The sequence below is a fragment of the Chamaea fasciata genome, unplaced genomic scaffold (genome assembly GCF_029207755.1).
Source record: "Chamaea fasciata isolate MVZ Bird 193981 ecotype frontalis unplaced genomic scaffold, bChaFas1.0.hap1 SCAF_1339, whole genome shotgun sequence".
In the NCBI taxonomy this organism is placed as follows: Eukaryota; Metazoa; Chordata; class Aves; order Passeriformes; family Sylviidae; genus Chamaea; species Chamaea fasciata.
In genome coordinates, this window is record NW_027095424.1 from 1 (window position 1) to 12,176 (window position 12,176).

At 62.0% G+C, this 12,176-nt stretch overlaps 1 protein-coding gene, 1 long non-coding RNA gene and 4 other non-coding genes across 10 annotated transcripts; 5 read left to right on the top strand and 1 right to left on the bottom strand.

The window, feature by feature from the left end:
- LOC136284753 (uncharacterized) lies at positions 1 to 3,177 on the top strand. Of its 4 annotated transcripts, none has more exons than XR_010719286.1 (8): positions 1 to 35; positions 305 to 338; positions 717 to 759; positions 1,009 to 1,289; positions 1,834 to 1,964; positions 2,253 to 2,283; positions 2,470 to 2,498; positions 3,086 to 3,177. It is a non-coding gene; the product is annotated as an uncharacterized lncRNA (long non-coding RNA). The 4 variants fall into 4 exon arrangements; XR_010719288.1 differs by lacking the exon at positions 1 to 35 and adding an exon at positions 47 to 196; XR_010719287.1 differs by lacking the exon at positions 1 to 35 and having other exon boundaries at positions 203 to 338; positions 1,009 to 1,076; positions 1,259 to 1,289.
- On the top strand, positions 404 to 480 carry LOC136284755 (small nucleolar RNA SNORD26). The gene has a single exon (XR_010719290.1). It is a non-coding gene; the product is annotated as a small nucleolar RNA SNORD26 (small nucleolar RNA).
- On the top strand, positions 1,625 to 1,751 carry LOC136284757 (small nucleolar RNA SNORD22). Its single transcript, XR_010719292.1, has one exon. It is a non-coding gene; the product is annotated as a small nucleolar RNA SNORD22 (small nucleolar RNA).
- On the top strand, positions 2,548 to 2,615 carry LOC136284756 (small nucleolar RNA SNORD31). Its single transcript, XR_010719291.1, has one exon. It is a non-coding gene; the product is annotated as a small nucleolar RNA SNORD31 (small nucleolar RNA).
- A 730-nt stretch (positions 3,178 to 3,907) lies between the features above and the next one.
- On the top strand, positions 3,908 to 4,098 carry LOC136284754 (U2 spliceosomal RNA). Its single transcript, XR_010719289.1, has one exon. It is a non-coding gene; the product is annotated as a U2 spliceosomal RNA (small nuclear RNA).
- A 763-nt stretch (positions 4,099 to 4,861) lies between these two features.
- On the bottom strand, positions 4,862 to 12,129 carry LOC136284752 (WD repeat-containing protein 74-like). Of its 2 annotated transcripts, XM_066175121.1 has the most exons (11): positions 12,009 to 12,127; positions 11,557 to 11,663; positions 11,050 to 11,171; positions 10,674 to 10,737; positions 10,106 to 10,255; positions 9,256 to 9,357; positions 8,316 to 8,413; positions 7,847 to 7,905; positions 7,404 to 7,546; positions 5,190 to 5,246; positions 4,862 to 5,104 (listed from the first exon to the last, which is right to left on the bottom strand). In XM_066175121.1, the coding sequence occupies exons 1-11, from the start codon at positions 12,067 to 12,069 to the stop codon at positions 4,982 to 4,984; spliced, it is 1,086 nt and encodes a 361-aa protein (XP_066031218.1). In that variant the 5' UTR covers positions 12,070 to 12,127; the 3' UTR covers positions 4,862 to 4,981. The 2 variants fall into 2 exon arrangements, with proteins under 2 accessions (XP_066031218.1, XP_066031216.1); XM_066175119.1 differs by lacking the exon at positions 8,316 to 8,413 and having other exon boundaries at positions 4,981 to 5,104; positions 7,847 to 7,902; positions 12,009 to 12,129.
- Between the last annotated feature and the right edge of the window lie 47 nt (positions 12,130 to 12,176).

Here is a 12,176-nt window from a genome sequence, read left to right on the forward strand (position 1 = left end):
CCGCGGCCATTTTGTCCCCGCAGCGGGAGCCGCAGGTTGGTGTTGCGCGTGTCCGCGCCGTGGCCCGACGCGTGGTCAAAGGGGTTTCAAGGGCGTGCGGCGGCCTCGATAACCGCGTTCCCTCCCCCGGGCGGCCGGCGCTCAGGCAGCGCCTTCCCCAGGGATGAGTCTCTCACAGACCTGTGCTGATGGCGCGGTGAAGAATTTCAGAGTTCTCTGAGGGCTCGTCCTGCCCCGGCCTGCTCGTTGGCAGACCCGTATTGTTATCATCATGTTTTTAACTCTTTTTTTGTTCCCGTTTCAGTGTTTTTGCCCCCGGAATGGTGCTGCTGTCCAAGGTGGGTTTAAACCGGCTTTTTTTGAGTTTAAAAAGGTGGGTTTTGGGGCGGAGCGGGCTGCAGTGCTGCGGGGATGATCACCCTGAACTCTCTCTTGCTGATGGCTCAGTGAAGGTTCACGCCGTTGTTTTTTCTGAGTAGCGCTGACCCGAGAGGGGAGCCCGGATCCCTGAGGGGGATTAAAGACCCTCCGGGGCGGGATCAGCCCCGCGTGGGGAGGTTTAAAACTTTTCGGGGCCTTCAGCCACGTGGGGAGGTTTAAGTCCACACTAGAGCCCCTAACTGGGGTGTAAAACCCTCCTAAAATTGAAATGTGTTATTAAAAGTGGCTGTTTTGTTCATATTTTGCCATTTTAACTTTTTTTTCTTGTTTTCAAGGCACGCAAACCTCATCCGCGGGTTCCCCCTGGCCCCTCCCCAGGTAAGTCCCTTTTTTTTTTTGCCGAAAATCCGGGAATTCCTCCTCGAATTCCCCACCTAAGGAGGGGCTCAGATTTCGGAGCCCCCTCCCCACACTTTTGGCTGTTCGGTGACGAGTGACGATAAACGACAAGCATATGCCTGAGGCTCCCTGATGCCGCGTGACGGCTGAGAGCAGCTTCTTTAGGCCCCACCCGTAATTAGTTCATCACAATTAAATCACATTTACACGTTTGTTTTATATTCCCAGCGTGGAGAAGCCTCACCCCGGGGTGACTTTTAGAACGCCATGAAGTGACCGCAGTGACCCAAGCTCAGGTCAGAACCCCCCAAAACCCCCCCGAAAATCCCCCCCATGGTCCGAAAGGATGAACCCCCGGGCTGGAGGACACGTCCGATGGCAGCTCCGAGTTACCAAAGCCCTGATCGGATTTGGGGAGGGGGCTGCACCCCCCTGCCAGGGGTCCGAACCCCCCCTGAGCCCCCAATTTCCTCCACAGCCACCGGAGATGGGAATCCCCGATGGGCCTGGTGAGTTTGGGGGTCCCTGAGTGGGATAAGGGGTCCCTTGGATGGGATTTGAGGGTTCTTGGGGTGTTCTGGGGGATCCTTTGGTCAGATTTGGCGTCCCGTGGTGTAGTTTGGGGGTCCCAGAGTGGTTTTTGGGGATCCCAGGGTGGTTTTTGGGGGTCCCGGGGTTGTTTTTGGTGATCCCAGGGTGGTTTTTGGGGGTCCCTGGGTTGTTTTTGGTGATCCCAGGGTGGTTTTTGGGGGTCCCGGGGTGGTTTTTGGGGGTCCCGGGGTTGTTTTTGGTGATCCCAGGGTGGTTTTTGGGGGTCCCGGGGTTGTTTTTGGGGGTCCCAGGCCCCCCATGAGGAAACCCTCACCTGTCTGACCCCCCCGTGGGGCCCAGGACCTGCAAAGGTGGAACCCCCTGGAGCCCCCGGGGGGGAGAAGAGGACGGGATGTCCCAGAGGGGACGGTCTGAGGGGGCCTGGAGGGGCTTTTGGGGGCTTTTGGTCGGATTTTGGGGTGTCGGAGGCAAACCTCGATCCCTCCTCTAATTCCATCCCAGGATTCCATCCGGTTCTGCCCCCCGGGGGTCCCTAATGGGCTGACCCCCCACCCCGCACGGGGGAATTCGGGAGGGGTCAGGAATCCAACCCTGGAATTTGGGGGCCGCAGTCGTTTTGGGAAAGACTCAAGGTAAGTTCTCATTTCCCCCCGAGGGTTTTAAATGGGGAAATCGATCACCCAGGGGCGGTTTTGGGGTGGTTTGGGGGTAATTTTGGGATAATTTTGGGGGGGTTTTGGGGTAATTTTGGGGTAATTTTTGGGGGGTTTGGGCCCCCCCGGGGTGATGACCACACGAATCTCGTTCGGCCGAAGCTGCTGTGGAGAACCCAAGGCCTGACCCGGGGGGGCTCTGACCCATTTCGGGGTCCCCAAATCCCCCCAAAATTCCCTTTAACCCCCTCCCCCTTCGTGCTTCAGGTGACTCCAGGCCTGGAACGCGCGGAGCCAGGTATGTAAATGAGGGGGCGTGGCCTCGCCGATGACATCACACCCCCCCAATTTTGGTGATGATGTCACTAGCTCACTTTGACCCCCCTGAAAACACCCGAACACCTGAAAAATTGGGGTGGGGGTCCCCGGAAAGGCTCCTGGGGGTGGCGGGGACCATCCTGACCCCCCCTTTGCTGTCCCACAGGTGCTGCAGGTGCCCAGGGCGGGGCTCAGGTGAGTTTGGGGGGATTTGGGGGTTTTTTGGGGGGTTTTGGGGTCTCCCCTTGCCGAGGATGAGGCGATACCGCCCCAGACTGAGCCCCGTGACTGAGTGGTTCCTCCTGAGGCGTTGGGGGGCTCCAGGGGGGAATTTGGGGGGTCCTGGAGGGGATTTGGGGGCTCCAGGGAGGGATTTGAGGCTTTGGAAGTGCCACAAATGTGATTTTTGGCCTGATTTTGGGGGGTTTTGGAGGCAATTTTCATTTATTTTGGGGGTTTTTGGAATGATTTTGGGAGGTGATATCCATGTGATCAGGGGCTGATTTTTGGGTTGAATTTTGGGCTGATTTTGGGATTTTGGGGGCGGTTTTCATTTATTTTTGGATTGATTTTGGGAGGTGATATCCATGTGGTCAGGGGGTGATTTTTGGGCCGATTTTGGGCGTTTTGGGGGCGGTTTTCATTTATTTTTGGATTGATTTTGGAAAGGAGATTTCCATGAGATCAGGGGCTGATTTTCGGGCTGATTTCGGGGGTTTCAGCCCGATTTTTAAGGCAAAGCCAATTCCAGGGCTGACTTTGGGGCTCTCTGGTTCTCACAGGACTTCCACGACACTCTGAATTTTTTCTCCAGCTCGCGGATCTTCGCTGTCCTTCATCAAAACAAATAAAAATCGTTCTTTTCATTAAAAAACCCGGGATTTGTTTTTCTTTGGGGAGGGCGGGAGGAACCCCAGGGCCGGGGATCGCGGCGTCACACCTGAACAGAACTCAGCCCCGGAGTCCCGAATTCCTGAATTAAATCCCGGTTTTATTCCCAATTCTGGAATTCTGGTTGTTTTGGGCACCGTGAAGGATTTTGGGAACTTTCCCGCTCCGTCCTGTCCCCCCAAATTCCCCCCGGACCCGCAACATCGCCCTGGGGGCTGCTTTGGGGCGGGGCTGTTGGTATGCAAATGACGTGGATGTTTATGCAAATGAGCATGTTGCACTGACCAAACTGCGTGATGAGCTCATTCCATGGGCGTGGTTATGCTAATTAGCGCGTCATCGTGGTTTTTGAGGGGTGTGGCGAATGCAAATCAGACTGCTCGCCCATCCAATCAGATCGGGAGGACAAGACTGAGGGGCGGGGCCTTTTGGCAGCGGGCGGCATCAGGGGAACGCAGCGCGAGGGGCGGGGTTATGCAGATGAAAAGGCGGGATATGCAAATCTGCCGCACGGCATGCTGGGAGCGCAATTTTGGGGCGATTTTCGGGATTTTTGGGGGTCGGAGCGGTGGGGAGGGGAGCGGGAGGCGCGGGGGGAGATTCGGGAAGAGCTCGGGAAGGGACGGGGAGGGTAAAAACGGCGGCGCGGGGGTGGCCGTGACCGCGATAGGACACACCCACGGCCGCCATCGGGGCCTGTCGCGACAGTCGGCATCGCTTCTCGGCCTTTTGGCTAAGATCAAGTGTAGTATCTGTTCTTATCAGTTTAATATCTGATACGTCCTCGATGAGAGGACTTCATATTAAACGGATTTTTGGGCTCGGGAGTTGGACCCGGAGCTTGCTCCCTCCGCTCCGCGCATCGTCCCGGTATTGCAGTGCCTCCGGGAACGGTGCACCCCCGCCGGGGGACCTTTCACTGGTGAAAAACAGATTTAAAACCATCGGAAAATCCCATAAAATTCCCCGGAAATTGGGATTTAAATTCCCGATAAGGTCCCGGGGAATTACCGCCAAGTACCGGGAAACTCTCACCAAATTCCATTGAGTCCCCAATAAAATTCCCGTGAAATTTCAAATTTAAATTCCAGTTAAGTTCCTGTAAAATTCCCGCAAAGTACCGGGAAACTCTCACCAAATTCCATTGAATTCCCCAAGAAAATTCCCCTTAAATTGAAATTTAAATTCCTGTTGAGATCCCGTAAAATTCCCGCCAAGTACCGGGAAACTCTCACCAAATTCCATTGAATCCCCAATAAAATTCCCCTTAAATTGAAATTCCTGTTGAGGTCCCGTAAAATTCCCGCAAAGTACCGGGAAACTCTCACCAAATTCCATTGAATTCCCCAATAAAATTCCCCTTAAATTGAAATTCCTGTTGAGGTCCCGTAAAATTCCCGCCAAGTACCGGGAAACTCTCACTGAATTCCCCAATAAAATTCCCGTGAAGTTCCAAATTTAAATTTCACGTTAAGTTCCCGTAAAATACCGTTAAACCCTCACCAAATTCCACTGAATCCCCCAATAAAATTCCCAACAAAACTCCCCCTGAAGCTCCCACTGACTTTCCATCAACGCCCACCAAAGCTCCCACGAAATTCCAACTGAATTCCCACGAAATCCCCACGAAATCCCCCCAAAACAATCCCCATAAACCCCCCACAGAATTCCCGTAAAAAATCCTTTATTTTCTCCAAAAAATCCCCCAAAATTCCCTTTATTGCTCCCAGCTGGGACGTTCCACACAGAGGCCGGGGCGTGGGGAGGATTCGGGGGTCCCAGGCCCCTCAAACCCCCGAGTTTTTCCTCTTCCTGCCCCTCCTGGGGGTGGGCACCGGCTCCAGAGCGTCCCAGAGCTCGTCCCCCTCCTCATCCTTCGCGTCTTTTTGGGGAGGGGGCTCCTCCCGGGCCTGGGGGCGGGGCAGAAATCGGGGGTTAAAGGGTGGGGGGCGCCCCCAGCCCCCCCCAAATCCCACCCAGCCTTGGGGGTCTCACCTCCCAGTCCAGGTTTGTGTTCAGCAGGAGGCAGGTGAGGCGGGACTTCAGGTACACCTGGGGGGGGGATTTGGGGGGTTTTTGGGATCGATTTTGGGAGTTTGGGGGGGTCCTGATGGGAGTTTGGGGGGGCCCAGAGAGTTTTTTAGGATATTTTGGGATCATTTCAGGAGTTTGGGGGGTCCTGATGGGGATTTGGGGCGGTTTGGGGGGGCTCAGAGGGTTTTTTGGGATATTTTGGGGTTTTTGGGATCAATCTCAGGAGTTTGGGGGGGTCCTGACGGGGGTTTGGGGGGAACCGCGGAGCTTTAGGCTTTTTTTTGGGGGGGAGGGGGGGATTTGGGGGGTCCCAGGTGGTTTTGGGGCGATTTGGGGGCTCCCAGCAGGTTTCAGGTGGGTTTAAGGGGTCCCCACAGGTTTGGGGGTGGCTTGGGGGTCGTTTCAGGGTCCCAGGAGGTCCCAGGGTTGTTTTGGGGGCGGTTTGGGGGTCGCAGAGGGTTTGGGGTTGTTTTGGGGGCGGTTTGGGGGTCCCAGAGGGTTTGGGGTTGTTTTGGGGGCGGTTTGGGGGTCGCAGAGGGTTTTGGGGGCGGTTTGGGGGTCGCAGAGGGTTTGGGGTTGTTTTGGGGGCGGTTTGGGGGTCGCAGAGGGTTTGGGGTTGTTTTGGGGGCGGTTTGGGGGTCGCAGAGGGTTTGGGGTTGTTTTGGGGGCGGTTTGGGGGTCCCAGAGGGTTTGGGGTTGTTTTGGGGGCGGTTTGGGGGTCCCAGAGGGTTTTGGGGGCGGTTTGGGGGTCGCAGAGGGTTTGGGGTTGTTTTGGGGGCGGTTTGGGGGTCCCAGAGGGTTTTGGGGGCGGTTTGGGGGTCGCAGAAGGTTTTGGGGGCGGTTTGGGGGTCGCAGAGGGTTTTGGGGGCGGTTTGGGGGTCGCAGAGGGTTTTGGGGGCGGTTTGGGGGTCCCAGAGGGTTTGGGGTTGTTTTGGGGGCGGTTTGGGGGTCCCAGAGGGTTTTGGGGGCGGTTTGGGGGTCGCAGAGGGTTTGGGGTTGTTTTGGGGGCGGTTTGGGGGTCGCAGAGGGTTTGGGGGGCGGTTTGGGGGTCGCAGAGGGTTTTGGGGGCGGTTTGGGGGTCCCAGAGGGTTTGGGGTTGTTTTGGGGGCGGTTTGGGGGTCCCAGAGGGTTTGGGGTTGTTTTGGGGGCGGTTTGGGGGTCCCAGAGGGTTTTGGGGGCGGTTTGGGGGTCGCAGAGGGTTTGGGGTTGTTTTGGGGGCGGTTTGGGGGTCGCAGAGGGTTTTGGGGGCGGTTTGGGGGTCGCAGAGGGTTTTGGGGGCGGTTTGGGGGTCGCAGAGGGTTTGGGGTTGTTTTGGGGGCGGTTTGGGGGTCCCAGAGGGTTTTGGGGGCGGTTTGGGGGTCGCAGAGGGTTTTGGGGGCGGTTTGGGGGTCCCAGAGGGTTTGGGGTTGTTTTGGGGGCGGTTTGGGGGTCCCAGAGGGTTTTGGGGGCGGTTTGGGGGTCGCAGAGGGTTTGGGGTTGTTTTGGGGGCGGTTTGGGGGTCGCAGAGGGTTTGGGGGGCGGTTTGGGGGTCGCAGAGGGTTTTGGGGGCGGTTTGGGGGTCCCAGAGGGTTTGGGGTTGTTTTGGGGGCGGTTTGGGGGTCCCAGAGGGTTTGGGGTTGTTTTGGGGGCGGTTTGGGGGTCCCAGAGGGTTTTGGGGGCGGTTTGGGGGTCGCAGAGGGTTTGGGGTTGTTTTGGGGGCGGTTTGGGGGTCGCAGAGGGTTTTGGGGGCGGTTTGGGGGTCGCAGAGGGTTTTGGGGGCGGTTTGGGGGTCGCAGAGGGTTTGGGGTTGTTTTGGGGGCGGTTTGGGGGTCGCAGAGGGTTTAGGGTTGTTTTGGGGGCGGTTTGGGGGTCCCAGAGGGTTTCGGGTTGTTTTGGGGGCGGTTTGGGGGTCCCAGAGGTTTTTGGGGGCGGTTTGGGGGTCGCAGAGGGTTTGGGGTTGTTTTGGGGGCGGTTTGGGGGTCGCAGAGGGTTTTGGGGGCGGTTTGGGGGTCGCAGAGGGTTTTGGGGGCGGTTTGGGGGTCGCAGAGGGTTTGGGGTTGTTTTGGGGGCGGTTTGGGGGTCGCAGAGGGTTTAGGGTTGTTTTGGGGGCGGTTTGGGGGTCCCAGAGGGTTTGGGGTTGTTTTGGGGGCGGTTTGGGGGTCCCAGAGGGTTTTGGGGGCGGTTTGGGGGTCCCACCTTGTCCCGCAGCCCCCCGTCGTGCAGGCGGTGCAGCCGCAGGAACCGGTCGAGGCCGACGGAGGCGACGAGGGGCAGGCGGGGGTGACACTGCAGCCCCCGGACCCCCCCCGAGAACCCCTTCAGGACCCTCAGCACCCGCCCTGGGGGCACGGGGGGGTCAGGGGGGCGCAGAGACCCCCGGGACCCCCAAAACAACTCCCAGGAACCACCCCAACCCCCCCCAAGGCCCAAAACCCCCCAGGACCCCCCCAAACCACCCCCGGGACCCCCAAAACCCCCCAGGACCCCCCAGGAACCCCCCGGGACCCCCCAAAGCCCCCCAGAACCCCCCCAGACCCCCCGGGACCCTGTCAGGACCCCCCCAGACCCCCCCAAATCCCCTAGACCCTCCCCCAGACCCCCCCAAAATCCCCTGGCCCCCCCGACGCCCCCCCCCTCACCTTTGCGCAGGTCGATCACGGCCACGTCCCCCCGGGCGCTGCCCACGACCACCGAGCTGGGGGACGGGGGGGGGGTCGGTGAGAAACCCCCCAGGGCACCCCAAATCCCCCTGGGGACCCCAAAACCCCCCAGGATCCCCCAAAATCCCCCCAGAACCCCCAAAACCCACCCTAGGGACCCCAAAACCCTCCCCCCAGAGCTTCTCAGAGCCTCCCAGGACCCCCCAAACCCCCTCAGGACCCCCCAAAATCCCCCCAGGACCCCCCAAACCCCCTCAGGACCCCCCAAACCCCTCCCAGGGCCCCCCAAACCCCCCCCAGGCCCCCCAAAAAATCCCTCCAGAACCCTCCAAAATCCCCCCAGGACCCCCAAAAATCCCTCCAGGACCCCCCAAACCCCCCCCCCCCAGCCCCATAAATGCCCCCGAGACCCCCCCAGACCCCCCCAGGACCCCCAGCACTGACGTGTCCCCGGGGGGGCAGCGCCAGCGCCGTCAGCGGCGCCTCCCCGAAGGTGACATCGAGCACAGGGCGGCGCTGGGGCGTGGCCGGGTCGTAGAGACGCACCTGGACAGGTGAGATAAGGGGAGGGCACAGGTGAGGACAGGTGAGGACAGGTGAGGGGGACGGCAGAGCCACCCCATCCCCGTCCAACAGCCCCTCAAGGGTCCCCAGTGTGGTCACCTGGGGCTGGGAGCTGCAGGTGACCCCCCCCCAGGTGACCACAGGTGACCCCGATGACCCCAGGTGACCCCCCCCAGGTGAGCCCACCTGGCCGTGCCCCGTGCAGGTGACCCCAGGTGACCCTGATGACCCCCGTGACCCCCAGGTGACCCCAGGTGACCCCGATGACCCCAGGTGACCCCCCCCCAGGTGAGCCCACCTGGCCGTGCCCCGTGCAGGTGACCCCAGGTGACCCCGATGACCCCAGGTGACCCCCCCCAGGTGAGCCCACCTGGCCGTGCCCCGTGCAGGTGACCCCAGGTGACCCCGATGACCCCCGTGACCCCCAGGTGACCCCAGGTGACCCCGATGACCCCAGGTGACCCCCCCCCAGGTGAGCCCACCTGGCCGTGCCCCGTGCAGGTGACCCCAGGTGACCCCGATGACCCCAGGTGACCCCCCCCAGGTGAGCCCACCTGGCCGTGCCCCGTGCAGGTGACCCCAGGTGACCCCGATGACCCCAGGTGACCCCCCCCCAGGTGAGCCCACCTGGCCGTGCCCCGTGCAGGTGACCCCAGGTGACCCCGATGACCCCAGGTGACCCCCCCAGGTGAGCCCACCTGGCCGTGCCCCGTGCAGGTGACCCCAGGTGACCCCCCCCAGGTGAGCCCACCTGGCCGTGCCCCGTGCAGGTGACCCCAGGTGACCCCGATGACCCCAGGTGACCCTCCCCCAGGTGAGCCCACCTGGCCGTGCCCCGTGCAGGTGACCACCCGCTGGGATCCCGGCAGGAATTGCAGGTCCCGATCCCAGACGGGGACGCGCAGATCCAGCCAGTCGTTCCTCACCTGGGGACGTGCGGGGACCTTTAAAAACACCTGGGGACCTTCGGGGACCTTTGGGGACCTTTGGGACCTTTGGGGACCTTTGGGGACGTTTTGGGACCTTTGGGGACGTTTTGGGACCTTCGGGGACGTTTTGGGGACCCCCAAGGAAGTTTTCGGGGGTCCCACTCCCGTTCTTGGCCCTGAACAGGGGATTTGGGATATTCCAGAATTATTTTGGGGGTGTTTTGTGGGGTTTTGGGATTTTTTGGGGGGGTTTGGGGTGTTTTGGGGGTGTTTTGGGGTGTTTTGGGGGGCTTTTGGGGGGTTTTTGGGTGTTTTGGGGTGTTTTTGGGTGTTTTTTGGTGTTTGGGGGTCCCACTCCCGTTCTTGGCCCTGAACAGGGAGTTTGGGATATTCCAGGGTTATTTTGGGTTTTTTTTGGTGTTTTGGGGTGTTTTTGGGGTGTTTTGGGGGGGTTTTTGGGTGTTTTTGGGGTGTTTTGGGGGGTTTTTGGGTGTTTTTGGGGTGTTTTTGGGGTGTTTTGGGGTGTTTTGGGGGGGGTTTGGGTGTTTTTGGGTGTTTTTGGGGTGTTTTGGGGTGTTTTTTGGTGTTTGGGGGTCCCACTCCCGTTCTTGGCCCTGAACAGGGAGTTTGGGATATTCCAGGGTTATTTTGGGGTTTTTTTTGGTGTTTTGGGGTGTTTTGGGGGTTTTTGGGGTGTTTTGGGGGGTTTTTGGGGTGTTTTTTGGTGTTTGGGGGTCCCACTCACGTTCTTGGCCCTGAACAGGGGCTCCTGGGGCCGCTGCAGGTCCCACACCTTCAGCCCGTTCTCCTTGCCGCCCGTCCCCACCAGGTGAGGCCTCGCGGGGTCCTGACGCATCCGGCACAGCCCCGGGCCCGCCCGGAGCTCCTGGAGGGGCTGGGGACGGGCAGGGGTCACCCCAAAGCCCCGGGGACCCCCGAACCCCCCCCGAACCCCCCCCAAATCCACCCCAAATCCACCTCGAAACTGCCCCAAAAAAAAACCCCCAAAATCCCCGCTCTGACCCCACCCGTGAGTCCCAAAAGGGGCTGGAATTGGGGAGGGGTCACCCCAAAACCCCCCGGGGAACCCCAAAACCCCCCCCAACCCCCCCAGAGACCCCCAAACCTCCCCAAACCCCCCAAATCCACCCCAAACCCCCCAAACCCGGCTGGAACCCCCCCCCCAGTCACCCCAAATATCCCCAAACCCCCCCAGATTCACCCCAAAAGGGCTGGAATTGGGGAGGGGTCCCTGGGTGACCCCAAATCCCCCCCAGAGCCCCCCGCCCCCTCCCCCAAAGCCCCCCACTCACCTCCTGGGCCTCGTCTTCCCCCCAGACCCGAACCAGCCCCGACTCCACCGCAGTGACCACCGAGCTGGGGGGGATGGGGGGATTGGGGGGGAGTGGGGGGGGATTTGGGGGAATTTGGGGGGATTTTGGGGGGGGCTCAATCCCCCCCAGACCCCCCCCCCACCCCCCACAACCTTTCCAAGAATCCTTGGACACCCCCAGACCCCCCAGGACCCCCAGAACCCCCAAAACTCCTCCCCAATCCATCCCAGACCCCCCTGGGACCCCCCCAAACCCCCTCGGGGACCCCCAAAGACCCCCAGACCCCCCCGGGACCCCCCAAACCTCCCCCCAAAAAGCCCCTCGAGCCCCCCCGCCCCCCCGGGACCCCCCGTACCTGCCCAGCACCCCGAGGCCGCAGAAGGCGCCGTCCCCCCCCGGGCAGAGCCGCGCCGCCGTGAATTTCCCCTTCTCGGGGCTGAAAACGCTCAGGGAGCGATCCAGGGAGCCCACCAGGAGCTGGGGGAGGGGCAGGCAGGGGGTGGGGGGGGGCTGGACACCCCCGGGACCCCCCGAACCCCCCCCAGAACCCCCCAGGACCCCCCAAAGCCCCCACAGAACCCCCCGGACACCCCAAACCAACCAGGACCCTCCAGGACCCCCCCGGGACCCCCCCAGGACCACCCCAGGATCACCCCAAACGCCCCCCCGACCCCCCCAGGACCCCCCAGACCCCCCCAGACCCCCCAGACCCCCCCCGACCCCTCAGGACCCCCCAGGACCCCCCAGACCCCCCCAGGACCCCCCAGACCCCCCCGACCCCCCAGGACCCCCCAGACCCCCCCCAGGACCCCCCAGACCCCCCCCAGACCCCCCCCCGGACCCCCCAGACCCCCCCGCTGACCTCTGTCTGCGCGGGGTCCGCCCAGGCCAGGGCCGAGACCCCCCGGGCCCGGCTCAGCCCCGACCCCCCCACCAGGTTCGCGGCCTCTTTGCGCTGCAGGTTCACCCCTGGGGGGGGCAGGAGGGGATTGGGGGGGGGGGGCGGGGTCTGGGGACTGCAGGACCCCCCCAAAACACCTCCAGGACCCCCCCCAAAAAAAACCCACAAAGGGTCTTTCCTGGGACCTCAGGAGCCCACCCGGGACCCCCCTAAAACCTCCCGGGGCCCCCCCGCGACCCTCAAAGCCCCCCCCAACCCCCCCAGGGCCCCCCCAGACTCCCCCGGGCCCCCCCCGGGCCCCCGGAACTCCCTCGGAACCCCCCCGGATCCCCCTGGAGCGCCCTCCCGAACCCTCAGCCCCAGCCCGGAGACCCCCCCGAGCCCCCCGGGACCCCCCCCCGAGCCCCCCAAACCTTTGAGGGCTCCGGTCTCGGCCCCCACCCACACGTGATACACCCGCCTGGGCGCCGCCATCTTGCTCCGTCGGGGTCCGGCCCTGCCGAGCGTTCCGGCGCGGAAACCGCGAGCGCGGCGCGACCGTTCCGGGCAGAACAGTTCCGGCCGCTTCCCGGCATCCCCCC

Coding starts and splice junctions, on each gene's coding strand:
- LOC136284752 (XM_066175121.1), bottom strand. CDS start 12,069: ATGGCGGCGCCCAGGCGGGTGTATCACGTGTGGGTGGGGGCCGAGACC. Junction 7,547..7,846: donor CGTGATCGACCTGCGCAAAG/GTGAGGGGGGGG, acceptor CCGTGCCCCCAG/GGCGGGTGCTGAGGGTCCTG. Junction 5,247..7,403: donor ACGGGGGGCTGCGGGACAAG/GTGGGACCCCCA, acceptor TCCCCCCCCCAG/GTGTACCTGAAGTCCCGCCT.